Source organism: Gracilinanus agilis, chromosome 5 (assembly GCF_016433145.1).
Source record: "Gracilinanus agilis isolate LMUSP501 chromosome 5, AgileGrace, whole genome shotgun sequence".
NCBI lineage: Eukaryota > Metazoa > Chordata > Mammalia > Didelphimorphia > Didelphidae > Gracilinanus > Gracilinanus agilis.
In genome coordinates, this window is record NC_058134.1 from 282,583,905 (window position 1) to 282,606,642 (window position 22,738).

General features: G+C 41.6%; 1 protein-coding gene across 1 annotated transcript in view; it reads left to right on the forward strand.

Moving 5' to 3' along the window:
* Positions 1–444: 444 nt before the first annotated feature.
* LOC123250203 (short-chain dehydrogenase/reductase family 9C member 7-like) overlaps positions 445–22,738 on the forward strand; it is a 33,065-nt gene continuing 10,771 nt past the window's right edge. The window contains exons 1-3 of the mRNA XM_044679223.1: positions 445–499; positions 16,056–16,081; positions 20,194–20,461. Of these exons, the coding sequence (XP_044535158.1) occupies positions 445–499; positions 16,056–16,081; positions 20,194–20,461 (349 nt within the window). The remainder of the gene's footprint in view (positions 500–16,055; positions 16,082–20,193; positions 20,462–22,738) is intronic.

Sequence of the window (22,738 nt, forward strand, 5' to 3'; positions counted from 1 at the left end):
CTCGGAAATGGAGGTTAAGTGACTTATCCAGGGTCACACAGCTAGGCAGTATTTGAGGTCACATTTGAACACAGAACTTCCTATCTCTAGACCTGATTCTCAATCCACCAAGCCTCTTTCTTGCTGCCCCTCCAAATTGTCTTTGAATGTTTCTTGTGGGGGAAAAGGAAAAGTAGCTGAAATGTCAGTGAATAAATAAGTTAAGTTCCTACTGTACTTTCTATCCTGGCAAAAGAAAGGCAGAAGACAGTTGCTGCTCTGGTGGCCTAATGGGCAAGATAGTATGCAAACAACTCTGAACAAAAAGCTATAGGCAGCATGAGTTGTTAGGGATAAGCAAGCAAGCAAAGGTCCTAGTATGAAGGAGAATCAGGAAGACTTCCTATAGAAGGTAGAAAATTTTAATTGGGTCATAAAGGAAGCCAAGAAAGCCAGAAGGCTGAGATGAGGAAGGAGAGCATTCCAAAGATGGGGGAACAGTCAGGGAAAATGCCCACAGGTCAGTAATGTCTTGTTTGAGGACTAGCAAGAATGTCACTGTAATGCAAAGTACTAGGTGTAAGGTTTAAGAAGACTGGAAAGGTGAGGGGGTGGTGCAAATTATGAAGGTCTTAGAATGCCAAACAGGATTTTCTATTTGATGTTGGTGGTGATAGGGAGCCACTGGAGTTTGAGTAGGAGGTGACACAGTTCGATTTTCCCTTTGGGAAGATCACTTTGGCAGATGGACATGAAGAGGAAGTCTTGAGATAGGCAGACCCAACAGCAGGCTACTCCATGAGTGAGGTCATGATGCCCTGTGCCACAGTGGTGATAGTATCAAGAGATAAAGGGGCATATCCAAGAGATGTTACAAAGGTTAAAATCTATAAAACTTGGCAACAGATGTGGGAAAGCGTGAGAGATAGTTATGAGTCCAGAATACTGTGGACTTGTGATTTTGAGGATGTCTCCCCCAAAATCACCTTAGAATTCAAGGAAAGAGGGGGCAGGTAGGTGGCTCAGTTGGCTGAGAGCCAGACCTAGAGACAGGAAGGAGGTCCTGGTTTCAGATCTAGCATAAAACACTTCCTTGCTGTGTGACCCTGGGCAAGTCACTTAACCCCAGTTGCCTAGCCCTTACCATTCTTCTGCCTCAGAACCAATATACGGATTAGAGAAATACAAATTAAAATAATGCTGAGGTACTATCTATCTCACATGTATCAGATTGCCCAGTATGGCAATAAAGGAAAGTGATAAATGTTGGTGGGGATGTGGCAAAATTGGGACACTGATTCATTATTGGTGGAGTTGTGAACAGATCCAGCCATTCTGGAGGACAATTTGGAACTATGCCCAAAAGGCTATGAAACTGTGCATACCCTTTGATCCAGTAATAACACTACTGGGTCTGTATCCCAAAAAAATAATAATAAAGGGGAAAAGACCTGTTTGTACAAAAATATTTATAGCAACTCTTTTTGTAGTGGCAAAGAATTAGTAATGGACGGGAAGGCCATCCATTGGGGAAAGGCTGAACAAATCATGGTACGTGTTGGTTTTGGAATACTATTGTGCTCCAAGAAATGATAAGCAAGATGAATTCAGAAAAAGCTGGAGAGATCTGCGAGAACTAATGCAGAGTGAAATAAACAGAACCAGGAGAACATTATACACAGTAACAGTAATATCTTACAATGATTATCTGTGAAAACTTGGCTACTCTCAATACTGCAATGACCTGGGACAATCCTGAGAGACTTATGGCGGGGAATGTTACCCACCTCTAATGAAAGAACTGTTGCAGTCTTTCACATCAGTGTATCTTTGGTTTTATTTGGGAGTTGTGCTTATGTATGTGTGCTCTTACAACAATGACCAATATGGAGGTGGGTTTTCCATGACAATAAAAATAAAATTTAAATGAAAACAAAGAACCAATATATGGTATTGATTCTAAGACAGAAGATAAGGTTTAAAAATAAATAAATTAAAGAGAGAGAGCTACAGAGGTGTAAATAGAGATAGAATGTCAGGCTGTCAAAGATAGGATGAGCCTTACTGATTTCTGTCTTGGGCCTTCTCTTCATCTCACATCACCCAGTTGCCTTCCACCACTGTCTCTGTTTTCACCCCCACCTCTGATAAAAAAAGGTGTCTCTTCTCACCAAGGCAAGCTCTTCTCCTTGCAAAAATGATCCAATTCCATCTTTTCCAGCAGATTTCCTCCTCTATCATTTCTGTCTCCTGGCTTCCTCTCTACTGCCAGGTGCTGCAGTAGATAAAGAGCTGGGTCTAGAGTCAAGAAGACCCCAAGTTAAGATCTGGTCTCAGAGATGTGACCCTACACTGTCTTAGAGATTTCCTGCCAAGATAACTGGTAAGATTAACTACTGAGAAAACATTCCACACCAGAACAAACCAGTTCTCTGGCAACTCCTGAAATCTCAACACATTCTACTACTACAAATCACTGGATAACCTATCTCTATTATTCAACCATCCCCAAGAAAAGAAAGTGACTAAACTACTTCATCTAAACCTCCTTTGAAGCCTATGGTGTTACTCTACTGTGTAAAGACTATGTAAAGCGAGATTATATATATTTAATATATACATATTATACATATACATATATATGTACATATATATATATATATATGTTCTCGGAGTAGATTTCTACATATCTGTTAATGATAATTAAACTTTTATCTTCTAGCCTGATATCTTGAAGTATTGATATCCAAATTCAAATGAAATTCAGGACAAAGGTAGGAGGAATTACTCTCCAGCAGGATTTTAGACCCTCCTGGTGGAGGAATTCTCTAACAGTGATGTCCATGTTAGGAGCCTGGATGATTGGGAGGATTATAGTACCCCTGACAATCTAGTACCCTAGAGTTAGATAAGTAAATTTGAGAATTAACTCCATAGATTCCGAATACCGAATCCACAAAAGAAGAGGAGATCTCCAAGTGAAATAATAGAGAGGGAGAAGAATGGGCCCAGGAAAGAGCCTTGTAGGACACTGACCTTTAGAAGGACACTAACCTAGATAAAGATCCAGCCAAGGAGACAGAGTAGGAACAGTCCTAGAAGCAGGAGAATTAGAATAGAGTAGTATCTGAAAAATATAGAGGAGAGAATACTAAAAAGAGAGTGAAAGGGGGGCAGCTGGGTGGCTCAGTGGATTGAGAATCAGGCCCAGAGACAGAAGCTCCTGGGTTCAAATTTGACCCCAGACACTTCCTAGTTGTGTGACCCTGGGCAAGTCATTTAACACTTAACACCCATTGCCTATACCAAAACCAATATACCCAGTATTGATTCTAAGATGGAAGGTAAGAGTTTTTTAAAAAGAGAGAGAAAGAGTGAGTAATAATATTAAAGACTTCATAGTTGTTCAAAAGAATGGAGATTTTGGGGGTGGGGTGGGGGTTCAGAGCAGAAGTGTGATTTATTTGATCTGATAGCCAGCATTTCTCCTAGTTCTTTTTTTTTTTAATAACTTTTTTGGAGATATTTCTCAAGGACATGTAGAGTGCCTACCAAAGGAAAATGCTTTATGTTTTATAGTATTTAGTTAGTACCCAACACTCCAGAGATATGAAAGAATTTGTGTTTCTATCCATCTGTTCCCATATTTCCCAAGATACATTTTTTTCCACTGGTCTACCAAACACTGACTAATAGCAACACTGCAATATTATTTTGGGAAGTTATAATCTTTTTACTAGTCAGAACGCATATCTCCAGATTCTGAGGACAAGCCATTATTCTTATGACTTTCTTCCACTGAGCTGGATTTGGAATAACCGTTGAACTATAATCTTTTTAGGCTCTTAGGCTCAAATATACAATTCAATCAACAAATTTATGATATGGTGGAAAGGTCAGGTAAAGGATTGAACTTTAACAACAGTAAGCAACTTTAAATGAGGATGGAAATATTGCTAGGCTTTGAGCCAGATGACCCGAGTTTGAGTCTGGTTCTGACCCTTTTTTAGCTGAAGTCACTCAGCCTATTTCATAATCAATAAATTAGGAATTACAATACTCAAAAAGTTATTGTGAGAAAAGAGAGCCCTGAAATTGGACCTGGAGGCTTGGCTTTGAGTCCTAACTCTGATACTTATCTCTTTTCAAGGCTACTCATCTTTGGGTCCGTCTTTCTCCTTGCTCTTACCTGTGGTTTCAAGAAACTATAGCATGAACAGTGGCCACACCTTGGTGAAACCACCTTGGCAGATGGGCTAAATCAGGTTGAGGGTAACCCACAGAACTCAAACACATTGGTAAGATATGCTCTAGGCATGTATGCTCTAGGCATGTGAAGACTTCTGTAGAATGGATGGATGAGAACATTTCGTTCCAATAGTCATGAAGGCAGTTGAAGTAGGTCCTGTAAAATGCTTAGAGCTTGATCAGACATTGAATAAAGCCAAGGTCATTCACTGTATTGTGAGCCATTGCCAATCATGCTCATTTTTGTCTTGCCATTGGACTTTGAAGACTCTTTTTATGATTTTCTTGAATTTTTTTTATTTGGACATCATATTTTCTGTTTAAGTCTGGTCTTTTCTTTAGGAATGCTTGGAAATCTTCTATTTTATTAAATGACCACATTTTCCCCTAAAAGAATAGTCAGTTTTGATGAATAGGTGATTCTTGGTTATAAGTCTAGTTCCTTCTCCTTCCCAATATCATAATCCAAGCATTCCAATTCTTCAATGTGGAAGCTGCCAGATCCTGTGTAATCCTGACAGGGGGTCCATGTATAAGTGTGGAATTGGGGTAAATCAAAGATCACTAAACACTCATCTTGGAAGGGAAATGGAAGCTGATCCCATGAAACCCTGAGAGAATTCCATTTGGGAGGGGTCAGCAGCAAGAGGAGTTTGGAGGAGAATTCTGAAGGTCCTAACTGTCAAAAAACAGACTCGACAGAAGAGGAGGACTGGACTGGGACCCTGGGGGGTTGGCTCTTTGATTGGGAGGTTTTGATTTGGGGGTGGATCCTGAGTGAATTGGGTTCCTCTGTACTTTTATTAGTGATTATTGGGAGATCACAACTACTAACATCAATTCCTACTATCTTCATTTACCAACAAAGAAGACATTGAACAGCAATTCTCTGATGTGGACAGAGAGCTCAAACTCCTGGGGGAGAAAGCTTGAATGAGTGTGTGGGGGGGGGTCCTCTTCCCTGATCCTACTTGAATCCATTTATCCTATTATTTCCCTCTTGTATTAGTTTAGAAATATTTGATAGGAGATTGTAGGGGCAAGAGAGAGTTAGCTACTGTGACTAAGCCACAGAAAAAGTCCAGAACTGCTCTCTTGGGGAGAAGACATAGCTGATAGTGAAGTTCATCCTTTCCCTCTTCCTTGATTCCCCTATACCCTTTTCCCCTGTACCCTGAATTTAGTTTACCATTTAATAAACCCCTGATAGTTTGATACTTAGAGTCTGGAGCAGTTGCATTGAGGGGGGGAGGTGACTGATCTTGGAGCTGAGGGGCAGTTACTTGTCTCCATCTTGATGGGCAAGAGCTAACTTGAACTTAGAAGTGGTGGAGGTTTGTCTCAATAGGGCTGGCTCTGAGGGTGGGATCCAACCCATTAGGGTCACAACTGAACCCCAACACCTTCCTTCAACATCCCCACTATAGCTTTGCTAGGTTGGGAACCTCTTTGAGTTTATTCCCTCATAGGTCTTCCCTGGAATGGGGGTGAGTGATTAGCTGATCTGGCCCACTGAAAGCTAACATGGGGGGAGTCTAGATACCCCCCTACCACCAATACTCACTCCCATACACATGATATTTGAATTGTTTCTTTCTGGCTGTTTGCAGTATTTTCTCCTTGGCCTGGGAGCTCTTGAACTTGGCTATAACATTTCTGGGAGTTGTCATTGGGTGCTTTATTGCAGGAGGTGACCTATGGGTTCTTTCTATTTCTATTTGATGCTTTTGTTCAAGAATATCAGGGCAGTTTTCTTTGATAATTTCTTGTAAAATGATGTCTAGGATTTTTTTATCACGACTTTCAGATAGTCCAATAATTCTTAAATTATTTCTCCTGAAGATGAACCAGGAAAACATTATATGCAATACCTGCAATATTGAGGAAGCATCAAATGTGATAGACTTTGCTACTAACAGCAATACAATGATCCAGGACAATTCTGAAGGACTTAAGAAAAAGAATGCTGGCAGCAGCTGGTGGCTCAGTGGATTGAGATCCAGGCCTAGAGACAGGAGGTCCTAGGTTCAAATCTGGCCTCAGACATTTCCTAGCTGAGTGACCCTGGGCAAGCCACTTAACTCCCATTGCCTACCCCTTACTACTCTTCTGTCTTGGAACCAATACACAGTATCAATTCTAAGACCAAGGGTAAGTGTTTAAAAAGAAAGAAAAAGAATGCTATCCACCTCCAGAGAAAGAACTGTTGGAGTAAGAATGATTTGTCACTTGTTTACTTGAGTATATGTTTTGTGTTTGATTTTTTAAGATTATTCACTTATAAAAATGAATATGAAAATATGTTTTGCATGATAATACACATATAATGCAGACTGAATTGCTTAGCAGCCCTGGAAGGGAGGGGAAGGGAGGGAGACAATATGGATCATATAACTTTGGAAAACTTATGTGGAAATTTTTTATTAAAATAAATTTAAAATGATAAGTTAATAAATTAAAAATAAAAAGTAAATTAAATTAAGTAAAAAAAAATTTTAAATCATCTCTCCTGAATCTATTTTCTGGATTAGTTGTTTTTTTCTGTTTTTTCATTATTTTGATTTTGTTCTATTGCTTCTTCATGTCTTGTGAAATCATTAGCTTCTATTTGCCCAATTCTAATTTTTAAAGAAAGTATTTCTTCCATGACCTTTTCATCCTCCTTTTCCATTTGGTTCTACTTTTCATGGAATTCTTTTCTTCATGACTTTTTGCACCTCTTCTTCCAGTTGACCAATTTTAATTTTTAAGCTGTTATTTTCTTTTTGCATAATTTCTTTTTCCTATTTTTCTTTGACTTGTCTTATTTGATTTTTGAATTTATTTTTGAGTTCTTCCAGTGCCTGAGACCAATTCCCACTTCTCTTTGAAGTTCTACATATGATTGTTTGGATCTCATCATCCCCTATTGACTCTGTGCCTTGCTTTTTGTTGCCATGGAAATTTTCTTTGGTTAGGTGTTTCTTTTATTGTTTGCTCATTTTTCCAGCCATTTTTTGACTATGGACTGGGAATTCCGAAAGTTGCTAATTCTGTCTCCTCTGTTGAGGGCTTGCAGGACTCAGCACTCTGAGCTATTTTGCCCTGGGGCTAGTGCTTCACTCCAGAACAAGCTTGAAAGGGCCAAGTGCTATGGACTTCCAGGTCTCACTGCAGGCTGGTGCCAGGACTTGGGACTTCAAGGGGTGGGTGTGGGCTCCTCTGTTGTTGATGTAGGCAGAGTCCTGAGACCCTGGAGTTGATCTATGCCCAAACTCTGAACCTGGCACAGGAGGTGAGAGTTGGTCAGTCAGCACTACCCTGTGTGCGGTTTTACTTTCAATTCCCCCTTATCTCATGAAAATGTGACTCTTTCTGCCTGCCATTCAAGTTGTTTTCTGTAGGAGAGCTTCCTTTCTTCATCTTGTGGTTGGTTTTTGTCTCCTGTTGTTTTGAGGCACTTCTGATGTAGAAGGATCCTCAGAGCAGTTTCAGCTTTTGCTGCTACCATATTGGCTCCATCCCAAGAATGAAGATTTTTAAAGCACCATTCATTAGATTTGACAACTAAGTATGTTGTCAACTAAGTAAGATCACTGGTAACTTTGGAGAGAAGTTTTAGTTGATTAGGTCAGAAGTCAGACTGGAGAAAATTTTTAAAAGAATGAGACGAAAGGAAATGGAGGCATTGAATGTGAATGACCTTCTCAAGTTGCTTAGCCACAAAGTTGAGGGGATATAGCTAGTGGGGATACATAGATCAAGTCAGAGTTTTTTTGAGGATGAGGGAAAAGTGAGTATGCTTATAATAATATTAGTAGTAGCTAGCATTTATATAGTGCCTACTAGGCATTAAGCACTTTACAATTACTGTCTCATTTGATCCTCACAACAACCCTGGGAGGTAGGTACTATTATTACTCCCATTTCATAGATAAGGAAACTGAGGCAAACAGAGATAAGTGATTTGCCCAGGTCACATAGCTAAGGAGTGTCTGAGACCAGATTTTAACTTGGGGTCTTTTTGACTCCAGGTCTTGCTTTATATCTGCTGTACCTCTTAGCAGTAGAGACAAAGCCAGTAGACAGAGATGATAGAGGAAAAGATGGAATTGGATCATTTTTGCATGGAAGAGAGCTTGCCTTGGTGAGGAGAATGGTCACCTTTTTATCAGAGTTGGGGGTAAAGGTAGAGACAGTGGCAGAAGGCATCTGGGTGATGTGAGATGAGTAAAGAGCTCTTAGTGAATGACCTTATTTTTTTTCAGTGAAATATGAGTCAAGGTTCTCAGTTATGGGATGGAGGGAAATAGGAAGTTTGAGGAGAGATGTTAAAAATTTTGGAAAAACCTCTGTGGTGAATGGGAGAGTGAAACATTCAGGGAGTAGAGGACTCAAGAGAAGGAATGGAAGTCATGGTAAGGACCCAACAGGGACTGAGTATTGCAAGGCAAAGGAAAAAGTAAAAGGCTAAAAGATGGTGATCAAATAAGAGAATTTCAGAGTCCATAACCATGGAAGTCATGCATTTGTTGGGGATGTCATGACCAGCCACTCTTGAGACTTACAATTGTGTGTAAACAAAGCCACCATTGAGGGCTGGCACGAGTGACTCAAAGAATGATAATGCAAAGCAAGGCAAATCTCTGGGATTTTAGGATTGTCTAACAATTGTGCTGAAGGAACCTTTTGAGTATTGTTTGGTTTTTTAAATTTGACATTTGAGAGGCCAACCAGAATTCTGCCAGATAGACTTTATTTTATTTGTTTATTTTACCTTCCATCTTAGAATCCAGAATAAGTATTGGTTCCAAGGCAGAAGAGCAGTAAGGACTCAGCAATAGAGGTTAAGTGACTTGTCCAGGATCATATAGCTAGGAAGTGTCTGAGGCCAGATGTGAACCTAGGACCTCTCATCTCTAGGCCTGGCTCTCTATCCACTGAGCCACCCAACTGCACCCAGACATTGGGGAGACACTTGAAAGAACAATGTTTAACTCTGCCCCAGGTCCCCAGAGACATTCCTGGAATTGACAATATGGACAAACTTGCCAATTACCAATTGCCCCCCCCCATTTAGTTAGCTGAGGACAAGAAGAGGTGCTGTATCAGTTCAAAGTTTCTACTCTCACCCCAAGTTGTGAACTGGGAACTGTAATTCTCTCTGTCTCTGTCTCTCTTCTCTCTCCTGCTCTCCTCCCATCCCCTCATCTCCCTTTCCCTCTCTCTCCCTCTCTCTCTCTCCCTTTCCCTCTCTCTCCCTCCCTCTCTCTCTCTCTCTCTCTCTCTCTCTCTCTCTCTCTCTCTCTCTCTCTCTCTGTCTCTCTCTGTCTTTCTCTCTTTCTTGCTCTCTCTTTCTCACTCTCTCTCTCCGTTCCAGGGAGGGTTCTCTGCACATGGAGCTCAAGGCCCCAGCTCATTCCTCTAAGTGGAAATGTCTGCTGCTTAGCCATGGCAAATTGAGCTCCAGCCTCAAGGAGCCTCTGGTTTTGTTGGCTCTGCGGTGCTTTGCTTTTGAGCCCAGGCATGTGGCTCATCCTGCTCTGGGAGTTCTTAGTCTTGGGGGCAGCCTTATGAGTTTGAGATAGCAGGAGCTCCTGGGTTCCTTAGTGAGGACTGCCTGGCAGCAGGAGGAATTTACTACATTGGAGAGGGTGACAAGAAGAGAACTCAAGTCCTGAGCCTTTCTATGTGGCAGTTCCTGAACTCATCAACTGTGATGGATCAGCCAGGGGCAAAGAGTACTCTGTCCTAAAGCCCCAGAGGAAGAGGCCATCATAGCAAACCTACTCTCACTGAGCCCAAGAGGCCAACAGCAGCATAGACCCCGCATTAAACCTCTGCCTATGGATGTGAGGCTGGTGGTGGCACAGAATCTCGGCCCCATAGGGTCCAGTCTACCATGGGGTACCCTATCCACTGAGCCATATAAAGCTGCCTCCATTTTTTTGTAGCCCTAAATAAAAAGTCAAGACTATCAAGAGAATCATTGGAAAACAAAGTGCCTGGCTGAACCAGACTTCAAACTTCACCACAAAGCAGCAGTCATCAAAACTCTTTAGTACTAGTTTAAAGAAATGTTTTTAATGGAAGAGATCAGTGGAAGAGATTGGAGGCTCAGAGTCAAACACAGTAAGTAGTATAGTGTCTGATAAAAACAGAGGTTCCAACTAGTCAGTCAACGAGCAGTAATTCATGTGGCAAAGAATCATTATTTGACAAAATGTTCTGGGATGCTGGAAAGCAATCTGGTAGCAATTGGGTTAAACCAGTATTTCACACAATATACCACCACAAGGGGGCATCTAGGTGGCTCACTGGATAGTGAGCCAGGATTAGAGATGGGAAGTCCTGGATTCAAATGTGACCTCAGACACTTCCTAGCTGTGTGACCCTGGGCAAGTCATTTAACCCCCATTTTCTAGCCCTTATCGCTCTTTGGCCTAGGAACCAAAGCTTAGTATAGATTCTAGGACAAAAGGCAAGGGTTTAAAAACAAACAAACAAACAAGATACCATCGCAATGTCCAAATGAATACAAGACCTGGATATGAAAAGTTATATCATAAACAAATTCATCTGGTAAAGAATCATTATTTGACAAAACCTTGTGAGACACTGGAAAGCAGCCCAGCAGAAATTGGATGAACATGAATATAGGAAGAAGATACCTTCCACAACCATAGAGAGTAGGAGAGAGCTTAACCAAACAGGAGATAAAATGAACAATTTTGATTGCATAAGATGGAGTGGGTTGTGTTTTTTTCCCCCCACAAACACAAGGGCAACCAGTTAACTGGGGGGGGGAAATTCCTGTAAATTACCTGTTGAAAGTCTGATTCCAACATAGTCAGGAATTGACGTATATGCACAAGAACAATAACCATTTCCTAATAGATAAGTGCCCAAAAGACATGAATAGCTATTTCTCAAAAGAAAAACAAGGTTTCAACAGCCATATGAAATTTGCTCCAATTCAATTTTAATTATAGTAATAGAAACTCACATTTAAACACCCTAAAGGTTCTATGTTTTATATATATGTATATATATACATATGTATATATATGTACATATATATATATATCAGATTGGCAAAATGACAATATTAGGGAAATGACTTGTTGGAGAGGCTGTGGGAAGACAGACACATTAATGCAATGTTGGTAGAAAACAATTTGGAGCTCTTCTCCAAAAGTAACTAAACTGTACATACCCTTTGACTCAGAAATGACTCTTTTAGGCAGATACCCTAATGAAGTGGTTCCCAAACTTTTTTGACCTATCGCCCCCTTTCCAGAAAAAAATATTACTTAGCGCCCTTGGAAATTAATTTTTTTTAAATTTTAATAGCAATTAATAGGAAAGATAAATGCAACTGTGGCCATCACTGCCTCCCTCATTGCTGCAGCACACACCAGGGGGTGGTAGCGCCCACTTTGGGAATTATTGCCCTAATGTGATCCCATTAAAAAACATGGGAAAAAAAAGACACAGGGGCAGCTGGGTAGCTCAGTGGAGTGAGAGCCAGGCCTAGAGACGGGAGGTCCTAGGTTCAAACCTGGCCTCAGCCACTTCCCAGCTGTGTGACCCTGGGCAGGTCACTTGACCCCCATTGCCCACCCTTACCAATCTTCCACCTATGAGACAATACACCGAAGTACAAGAGTTTAAAAAAAAAAAATCTTAAAAAAAAAAAAAAGACCCATACATACAGAAATTTGTATAAAAATGCTTTTTGTTGTAGCGATGAAGAAAAAACAAAGTATATGTTTGTCAACTGGCAAATGATTGAATAAATTATGATATATGAATACATATAGTATTGATACAGTATTCTAAGATGGAGGATAAGGATTTTTTTAAAATCTCATCAGCGCAATAATCAGTTATGATTCCAGGAGACTCCATGAAGATTCTTGCTTTTCACCGCTTGGCAGAGAGGTAGGTGATGGACTAGAGGTGCAGAATAAGATACATTTTCGGACACATTTAATGTGTGGATTTTGTTTTGGTTGACTAAAACTTACAATGAGGAAAGGTTCTAATTTGTTCTGTTTGTAGGGCATGGGGAAATCTTATGGGAGAAATGTCTGGGTGGATGATGACTGTGATACATACAAGAGCATCAATGAAACATTTTAAAATCCACAGAGGGAATGTTCAGAAGGGGATAAAGAAAAGCATGGTAGAGTTGGAAATACTTTGTTAAATTTAAAATATCCTCTTTTTAAAAGCTGTATGTAGCTGAGGTTCATGATGTCCCAAGCAATCTAATCTTTTTTTATGAGATGTTTATTCTTCATAGTTAATGTTAAATTGTTAAAAAGCATGTTGCTTAGTGTATGACTCTGGGCAAGTCACTTAACCCCACTGCCTAGCCCTTACCACTCTTCAGCCTTGGAACTGATATATAGTATCAATTCTAAGATAGGAGATAAGGATTAAAGAAAAACAAAAAAGGGTGCTACTGTCCCCAAAGCCCCTACTTTTATGAATATTTACATTTTGAAGACCAAGATAACAGTTTCACTAAGTGCCTCTGCCCAATTGACTTGAGAATGTTTTCCACATTAAACTGGGCCCCCTATTATTTTTCTAACCACTCTTTCTTTGTCTCCTTTGCTAGTTCTTCCCATCTTTTTTGTGATTCAGTAGCTGGCCCTCTGCTCTTCTGTACGTTTCCACATTCTCTTCCTCAAAGATCTCACCCACATTCCTAATTTTAGTGGCCACCTAAAAATCATGGAACCTCACATTTGGAAAGGACCTTAGAGTGATCTAGTCATTATAACTGGCTTTTATGTATAAGGACTGAGTCAATCAAGTCAATCAATTATTCTTTGAGCTGATAGGTTTATCTGGAAAGACACATCTAGATTGAATCAATCAGATGTCTGAACTAGTTGTGAACAAGATCTGGATGTTTCTCTTTTGAATCAATCCACTTATGATCCTGAATCAGTTTAGAAGTCCTCCAAGGCCAATGTATGAACTGCAATGATATAATGGGAAGTCTGTTCAGACTGGTTATAGGATATGGTTATGCCCTCTGGGTTCTGTATAATAAAGCCAGAGATGATCTTGGCCCCTTCCCTATACTCCTTGACCAAAGGAGGACTTTTGTGAACTTTGGAATGAATCAGCAGCTCTCCCCATCCTTAGAAAGTGTCAGAGTAGGGATGAGGAAGGGTCTAGAGCCCTCTCTCCATGCCAGTAGAAATATCAAAGTGTGAACACATTTAGCTGCAACTGAGGCATGTCTTTTGGTTTTAGCAAGCCTTTGCCTGAGCCTTGGACTATGACTGCCTTTTGTCATTTATGTTTCTTGACTGAGTATAGGTAACTGAATAGTGATTCTGAGATGGATATTTCCAACGTTTCAGTCTGAGTCTGAGAGGTCAAGAGATCCTGAAGTCAAGGTGGACCTCAGTCCCTGGCCAGATGTGCCAGAAGATATAACCCTGGAGGGAACCATTTGGACAGCACAGAACTAAGGCGAAGGTGAAATGATGATTCAGTAGTCTTACAAAATGCTTCATGCTCTGACATTTTCAATATCAGTCTCCTGGAAGAATATAACAGTAGTTATTATTGCTGTTTATTGAAGTCTTCTTTTGTGATCCATGTACTTAGGAATCAGGCTATCCTAAACCTGATTTACATAGTACATTGAGTACCTTTCTACACTCCTTCTGGGGGGACTCTAGACGAGAACTAAACCCAAGCTTTAAGTAATTTTCTCTTGAGCTCTGGGGTTAGGCCATACAAAGCCAGAGAGAAAAGATTTTTGACCTCAGTCTCTAGAGTCACAGACTTCCCCAGATGTCAACCTGGTCTCAGGTTTCTTAGTCCAGTGCTGAGAGGGAGCCCTTAGGAGAGAGGGAGAGGCTCCAGCCTTGCTGGATCCAGCAGCAGTTCTCTGTGTTTTATTAACATAGAACAATTTCAATTTTGCAAAGCATTTTCAGTGTTTTCTTATTTGAGCCTTAAATTAACCCTCTGAGGAAGGTACTGCAGGTTTTATAATCCTCATTTTATGAAAAAGAGAACTTAGGGTCAAAAAGTTTCAATGACTTGCTCACATTTATATAGCCTGTGTGTAGCAGACACTTTGAGCCCATAGCCTCCCCCTAAGTATACTCCTGTTTGCATAATTATTTATAAATTGTATACAGATACTACTGCACTAATAATTATGCATGTTAAAAAAACTTCCAGAAAATTCTAATTTTTTAAAAACCCTTAGCATCTGTCTTAAACCAGATACTAAGTGTTGATTTTAAGACCAAAGAGCAGTAAGGTAGTTGGGGTTAAGTGACTTGCCCAGGGTCACAAAGTGTCTAAGGTCAGATTTGAATTCAATACCTCCCAACTCCAGGTGTGGTCTCTTTTACTGTGTGCTACCTAGCTGCCCCTAAAAAAAAATCAACTTTTTTTTTCATTTTTATTTTGAATATTTTCCCATAGTTACATGTTTCATGTTCTTCCCCTCTCCCCCAGACCCCCCTAACCTCCCTTAGCCGATGCACAATTCCACTGACTTTTACATGTATCATTTATTAAGACCTAATTCCATATTATTGATAGTTGGACTAGAGTTATCATTTAGCATCTACATCCCCAATAATATCCCCATTAGCTCATGTGTTCAAAACAGTTGTTTTTCTTCTGTGTTTCTCCCCCCACAGTTCTTCCTCTGAATGTGGCTAGTTTTCTTTCTCATAAGTCCCTCAGCCTTGCTTTGGATCCTTGCATTGCTGCTAGTAGAGAAGTCTGTTATGTTCAATTGTGCCACAGTGTATCAGTCTCTATGTACAATGTTCTCCGGGATCTGCTCCTTTCACTCTGCATCAATTCCTGGAAGTCATTCCAGTTCACATGGAATTCCTCCAGTTCTTTATTCCTTTGAGCACAATAGTATTCCATTACCAACAGATACCAAAATTTGTTCAGCCATTCCTCAATCAAAGGACATTCTCTCATTTTCCAATTTTTTGCCACCACAAAGAGCAGCTATAAATATTTTTGTACAAGTCTTTTTCCTTATGATCTCTTTGGGGTACAAACCAAGCAGTGCTATGGCTGGATCAAAAGGCAGATAGTCTTTTAAAGCCCTTTGAGCATAGTTCCAAATTGCCATCCAGAATGGTTGGATCAATTCACAACTCCACCAGCAATGTCCCAATTTTGCCACATCCCCTCCAACATTCATTACTTTCCCCTACTGTCATTTTAGCCAATCTGCTAGGTGTGAGGTGATACCTCAGAGTTGTTTTGATTTGCATTTCTCTAATTATTAGAGATTTAGAACACTTTCTCATGTGCTTATTGAGTTTTTATTTCTTTATCTGAAAATTGCCTATTTGTGTCCCTTGCCCATTTATCAATTGGGGGATGGCTTGAAAAAAATCAACATTTTAAAAAGGATGAATTTATAAAATAATATTTGATCCTAGAATCAGTTGGACTCCATTTGAGACTTCCACATGAGGGCTTTTTTGTGTGAGCTCTCAGTGAAACCATTTTAACCCAGTTTGCCTCCCCTAGGAGGCAAAACTCCTAAATAGTTAGGTAAAGAATCTGATCAAAGAGTGACATGGCAGACTTGTACTTGAGTTAAATCACTTGGCTACTCTGTGGAAGATGGATTGAAGAGGGGAGAAATTTGAGGCAGGGTGGTCTATTAGGAAACCATTGAAATCATTCCCACAAGATGTGATAAGGGGCTGAACTAGGGATATAGCTTTGTGAGTAGAGAGAAGGAGATATATGTGAGAAATGCAGTGTAAAGAGACCAGGTAAGACTTCACAGTGAGAATGGAGTGCAAGATAACCCTGAGCTTGAGAATCCCTGGGACTGTACTTTATAGTAATAGGAAGTTTAGAAGAGTGATGAATTTGGGAGGAAAGATAATGTAATGAGATCTTTCATTAAAGATGACAGTCTATCCTTACCTGTCCATCTTGGGCAACTCTGTCCCACCCAAAATAAAAATGGGGGAGACAGTATTCTTAATTATTGGTCATTGCCCTGGCTCTTAGAACCTGCTATTCAAAAGGTGTCTGTCATAGCCACCAGGCAAATTTGAGGATAAGAGGCAATTATACCAGGAAGGGGATTGCCCCACTATCATCTACCCAGCTGTACATAACTTGTACATAACTATTTATTCACAGGCTGTCATCTTCCCCACTAGAGTAAGCGCCTTGACAACAGGTGTTCCGGTTTGGTTCTGAATTAGGCCAATCAATCCCCTGGTGGTTTGGGTCCAATATTAGAATGAAATTTACTTAGCCATTAGGAAGGGAAGGATATTCAGCCAGGTGTATCAGTGTGGAGCTGACATCCTGATTTTGCTTAGTTGCTGTTTGGCAATTTTGAAAAGGACCAATGACATCTTGGAATGATATCTTCCTTCTTGTGTGAAATGAATTTAAGTGAGGCAGAGTTGCACAAAGTCCTCAGCCTCGCTCTTTTCTTCCAGAGTCATCAAAGGCCAGTGGCAAGGCGACAGGCAGGACAACTAGTGATGGCTTAGGATGCAGTGGACGGCTTCTTCAGTGTCTGACCAAGCACTATGTGTTTCACACTGCCTGCTTCAACTGCCTTCATGGCCATTGGAACAGATCGTTCTCATCCACCCATCCCAACAGGGGAGGCAACTCACTGATGGATTTTAGCCCATCAGAGATGTTTTAATGGCCACTGCACATGCTACAGTTTCTTGGAGCCACAGGTGAGAGTTGAGTGTCAGGCAGACAGCAAAGGTGGAGGAGCAGCCCTAAAAGGGACTCAGCAAGCCCTGCTACCAGAGATGCTGGTCCTTCTTGAACAGCTATTTTGCTTAGTAAAGCCCCTGCCTCTGAGTTCCCCATTGTGGTGAGGTGCTCCTCAAGTCTGTCTCCACTGAGATGAACAGGAAGTGATGTCAATGGTCTGAACCTTTGGTTCCCTGAGCCAGTTAGGTCTCAAAAATGGCTTTAATACCTTTTAAGGAAAACTTAACTTACATGAGGAAGAGAGGATTAGGATATCCCTCTGCTACAGCAAGGACTGTTTTTTTTTTTTATTGTTGTTGTTGTTGTTTTAAACCCTTGTACTTCGGTGTATTGTCTCATAGGTGGAAGATTGGTAAGGGTGGGCAATGGGGGTCAAGTGACTTGCCCAGGGTCACACAGCTGGGAAGTGGCTGAGGCCGGGTTTGAACCTAGGACCTCCTATCTCTAGGCCTGACTCTCACTGTTTTGTTTTGTTTTTTTATCTTTGGAAAACTCTACTTTTGCCTGAGTCGGGGGCAGTTTTCCTAAGGGACAGTGCTGCTATGCTTATTTTGGGTTTGGTTTTAATTTTTTAGTTCAAAGATATTTTATTTTCCCAATTACATGCAATCATTTTCAACATACATTTCCCCAAATTATAAGATCCAAACTGTCTTCCTCTCTCCCTTCCCTCCTCCCACTTGGAGATGGTAAGAAATGGGACTGGACGATACATGTATTATCATGCAAAACCACTTGCCAATTGGTCATTGCAAAAAAAGCACATTCAGACAAAACCCAAACTCCTAAATAAAGCCATAAATACACTGATATGAGAGATAGTCTGCTTTGATCCGTAACCATCCCACTCCAATAGTTCTTTGTCTGGAGGCAAATAGCATTCCCTATCCTAGGTCCTGTCACTATACTTATTGTTGCATATATGGAAGAAGACAAAATTCCTGATAGGTCAAGGGACCAATGAACCTGTGACACCATGACCTTGGGAAATGAACTGTCATTTATGAGAAGGAATTGAAGAAGAGGTGACCAAGACAGGAAAGCAGGAACTTGTAAATGTTGGACTGGAGACTTCTTGGAACTCCAGATATATCTTGACTCCTTTCTTCCTAGCCCCTCTAACCATAGTAACCAGAAAGAATGGCCTCCCCTCAGAGAGATCAGCTTTCTCCCCACCTTGCTTGAGCTATTATCTCATTCTCCACCAAAGAGCTCCTTTGGTTGTGTGTACTCCTTGGTCTTTTTGCATCTGTAGAGCTTCTCCAATTTCTGCTTTCCACCTACTTTGAAAATGGACTTTAAGGGGCATCTGGGTAGCTCAGGGGATTGAGTGTCAGGCCTAGAGATGGGAGGTCCTAGGTTCAAATCCGACCTCAGACATTTCCCAGCTATGTGACCCTGGGCAAGTCACTTGACCCCCATTGCTCACCCTACCACTCTTCCACCAAGGAGCCAATACACAGAAGTTAAGGATTAAAAAAAATTTTTTTAATGGACTTTAATGGCTATTCCTGATGTTCTGTTGTATAACAAAATTTGGTAGGAGGGAACTAAGCTGGAAAGCATGAGCTGAGTGTTATCTGCCCCTGCTGCCCAAAAAAAACGTAATCAGGGAAAGTGTCTTTTATTCAGAACTCTCTCTCATATTCGCAGACTATAAATATTTGATACATGGTAGATCAAGAATTCCAGCTTCATATCCCTCTTGGAGACAGCCTCCTAGCTGCCCCAATGGACTAGCCTTCCAGCTGAGTCTGGAAACTTGAGTCAGCTTTCCTTTCCTTTCTTTTTCTTTCCACCTCCTATATTCAATTAGATGCAAACTCCAACTTTGTTCACTATTTTTTGTTCACTATTGCCTGTCACTGCTCCAATCAAATGCATTCATTAAAGGTAATTTAACAGCCGATCTCCCCTCCTAACAAGGAGAACCTCTCTCCAAGGCAAAGAGGGCAGCTGTGGCCTGAGTCCCTAGAAAATGATTCAGGCTTGGCCTGTGTGGAATCTGGCTGCAGGGATCTAATAAAGGCCCACTGAGATCCCAGGCTTTATCATTAACTCTTTCTCCTTTAAAAGGAACAAAATCAACAACCCTATAAACAAAAGAACATTTCTGAGGCAAAGAGGTAGCACAATAGATAGAATGCCAGGCCTGGAGTCCAGCAGATCAGAGTTCAATTCTGGCCTCGGAGGCTTCCTAACTGGTGACCCTGGGCAAGTCACTTACTACCTAGCTCATATTGTTCTTTTGCCTTAAAATGGATATTTAGTATTGATTCTAAAACAAAATGTAAGGATTTTTTTTTTAAAAAGGAAAATAAGAAAATTATTCGGACTTGGTCTCCTTGAAGAGCTTATTTAGCCTGTCCAGAGTGTGGCTACAGAGCCCCAATGCAGGACCATTGAGGCACCAGGCTTTATCATTAGCTTTCTTTCCTTTAACAGAAACAAGGTCAACGTCCACAGAACCAAAGGAAAATTTCCCCTAATTGGGACGAGCCCCTGTCCCTCAGCCTCACGCCTTCTCTTTCCATCTGGCCAGAAGAGCTAGCCAGAATGGTCTAAACATAATTAAACTTCCATTATTTTGTAATGGAGGAGAGCTAAAGCACAAAGAGCAGATGATCCAAAAATAATTTCAACTGGGCCTTGGGATGGGTAATCTGAGTCTTCTTTTCCGCTGGTAGATTTACCTTCATAATTACTTGCTCATAATAATGCCGCTGAGCTCCCGCCAAGTGGTATAGCCCAGGAGGAAGCAGCAGGCAGTCTGAATTTCATGTCCACTTTTGCTCTAGTCACTCCACGAAGATTGAGAATCCACACATTCGAGGCTTACCCCAAGCTGCCTGTCACCACTAGGGTCCCGGTGAGGACAAAGCAGCAGCCACCAACATCAGGAATGGGGAGATAAGGAGGAAGCTGCCATTAGAGGTGACAAGGCTTCAAGTCAGACTTGAATTTCTTGCATCAAAGTTAATTGTCAGTGGTACCCGCCTATAAAAAACCATGTCTGGGGCTGGCCCAGGAGGATCTTTTGCAAGGAGCCAAAAGGAGGGTAGTGATCCGTCTCCTTAGTGAGTTCCAGAGAGCCTGGGGTGAACCTCCCTGGGCCAGAGCCTCCAGCTGTTTCCAGACCTTGGGATCCCCTCTCTCCCAAACCCTGACACTGTGGGTGGCATCATGGATGGCTCTATCATATACCGATGGTTTAAGAACTTTAACTTGGTCCCGAACCTCTCTGACAAGTATGTACTCATTACTGGCTGCGACTCCGGCTTCGGGAACCTCTTGGCTCGGAAACTGGATGAGCGAGGGATGCGGGTGTTAGCTACCTGCTTCACTGAGGAGGGAGCCCAGGAACTTCGAAGGGTGTCCTCCCATCGGCTACACATCACCTTTATGGATGTCACCAAGACAGAGAGCATCGAGGCAGCAGCCCAGTGGGTACATGCCCATGTGGGAGAACAAGGTGGGGAGTCTTCCAGCTTCTCTGATTTGTCTTCTCTTTTCATGATGCCTCTTCCCTCCTCTGAAATGGGAGAGTCATTGAGTAAAGGGCAGAATCAGTATTTACATTTTGGTTCTGATTGGAAAGATTTCCAGAGCTTTGAAGGGACTAGTTTTTGTTTGTTTGTTTTTAAGGTACACACATATATTTAAACCCTTACCTCCCATCTTAGAATCAATATTCTATATTGGTTCTAAGAAAGAAAAGTGATATGGGCTAGGCAATGCAGGTGAAGTGACTTGTCCAGGGTCACATAGCTAGAAAGTATCTGAGGTCATATTTGAACCCAGGACCTCCAGACTCTCTATCTGCTGAGCTATATAGCTGTCCCCCAAGGTATATATTTTTTATAGTTATGTTCTTGGTAGCAGAAGCAGAGAGGGACCAGTAAAGAGCAAATCACCCCTCCCTGTGCTTTCAGACTGGGCTCTGGTTCATTCATGCTGGCAGGAAGTAAGAGAGGTGTTATAGTGTCTCAGAGCAGAAGGGGCCTTTGAGATCATATCCAACCACCTCATTCTTAGGAAACCGAAACCCGAAGAAAGAATGACTTGGCCAAGTCACATAGCTAGTAAGGTTCAGAGCAGGTTCTCTTTCCTTTTTTGAGCCTCTGACAGCCTTGATCAGGAAATTCTTCCTGATTCTAGTCTCACTCTTTCTAGAGTCAAAAACAGAATTCTTTTTCTAGTGGGGCCAAGAAGCAGCCAGAGAGCTAAGTTCTATGTGCTAGACAAGAGGGCCGATAGGTGGAGTTTTGCTTCTTCCTGTCCATACCAGAGAGAGAAGGAAACCCTTGTCCTAGATGTGAGTCAGAAGGAACATATACTTGACCAGGTTTAGCAGTTGTCTTAGTAGTGAGGCTAATGGCTAGATATCTGGTCCAGAATCGGGAAGAGCTGGGTCCAAATCCAAACTCAAACACTCACTAGCTGGGGGACCCTGGGCAAGCCACTTACCCTTTTTCTGCCTCACTTTCCTCAACTGTAAATTGGCGATCATAACAGCATCTACCTCCCAGGTTTATTGAGAGGATTGAATGAGATATGTATAGAGTACATGGCACATAGTAGAGCCTTTTAAAAAGTAGATTTCTTTCCTTCCTTCCTGTCCCAGGGTTACAACAAGGAGGAACAAGGGAAGGCTAGTACCACATCTGAGTTGCCCAAGAAGGAGACATCCCAGGTGGAGGCAGGGGGAAGGTGGACTGCCTGGCCAGGTCTCAAAAGCCAAGAGACTAAAGGGGAAGTTTTCCCCATGTGTCATGACCCCATCCTTGCTTCTCCAAGGTGCTAGCATCCCTCCATACCCTTGTCTCCATTGGTGGTGATCCATCAACAGGACTTAAAAGCCTAGATTTCTGCATGCTCTTCCTGCTTTGCCTTGTGACTCATGCCTGGACAAACTTCTTTTTCTCTCCTCTGCTCTCCCCCCAGTTGCATAAAGTCTCATCACCCTGCTCCCGCCCTGCCTCCTGGCATAGGTGTTAATGATTAACTCAGTCAAGTCTGAGTCCTACCTAGTACCTCCTGACTCTCAGCCAAGCTTTTTCTTTATCCATGTGCCAAGCAGATAATCTTTCTTCTTTTCTTTTCCTTTAAATCCTCACCTTCCATCTTAGAATCAATATTATATAACGGTTCCAAGGCAGAAAAGCGGTAAGGGCTAGGCAATGGGTGTTAAGTGACTTGCCCAGGGTCACAGGGCTAGGAAGTGTCTGAGGTCAGATTCGAACCCAGGACCTCCGGATTCCAAGTCTGGTATCTATCCCCTGTACTGCCTCTGTCCCAAGGGAATATTGTCAATAACAGGCTAGCAAAGGCTCCAACCCCAGGGATTTGGACAGGGTAGCTGATTAATGTCAGCCATCCTGTGTCTGTGTCCCCACAACATAAAACAAAGTAGTCCAGAGAAATGCAGTTAGCTTCACCAGTCTGGTCTTTCTAGGACTCTGCCCTTGGGAGACTCATGGGAAAGAGGTCGAGAGAGAGAGAGAGAGAGAGAGAGAGAGAGAGAGAGAGAGATAGAGATAGAGATAGAGATAGAGATAGAGATAGAGATAGAGATAGAGATAGAGATAGAGATAGAGATAGAGATAGAGATAGAGATAGAGATAGAGATAGAGATAGAGATAGAGATAGAGATAGAGATAGAGATAGAGATAGAGATAGAGATAGAGATAGAGATAGAGATAGAGATAGAGATAGAGATAGAGATAGAGATAGAGATAGAGATAGAGAT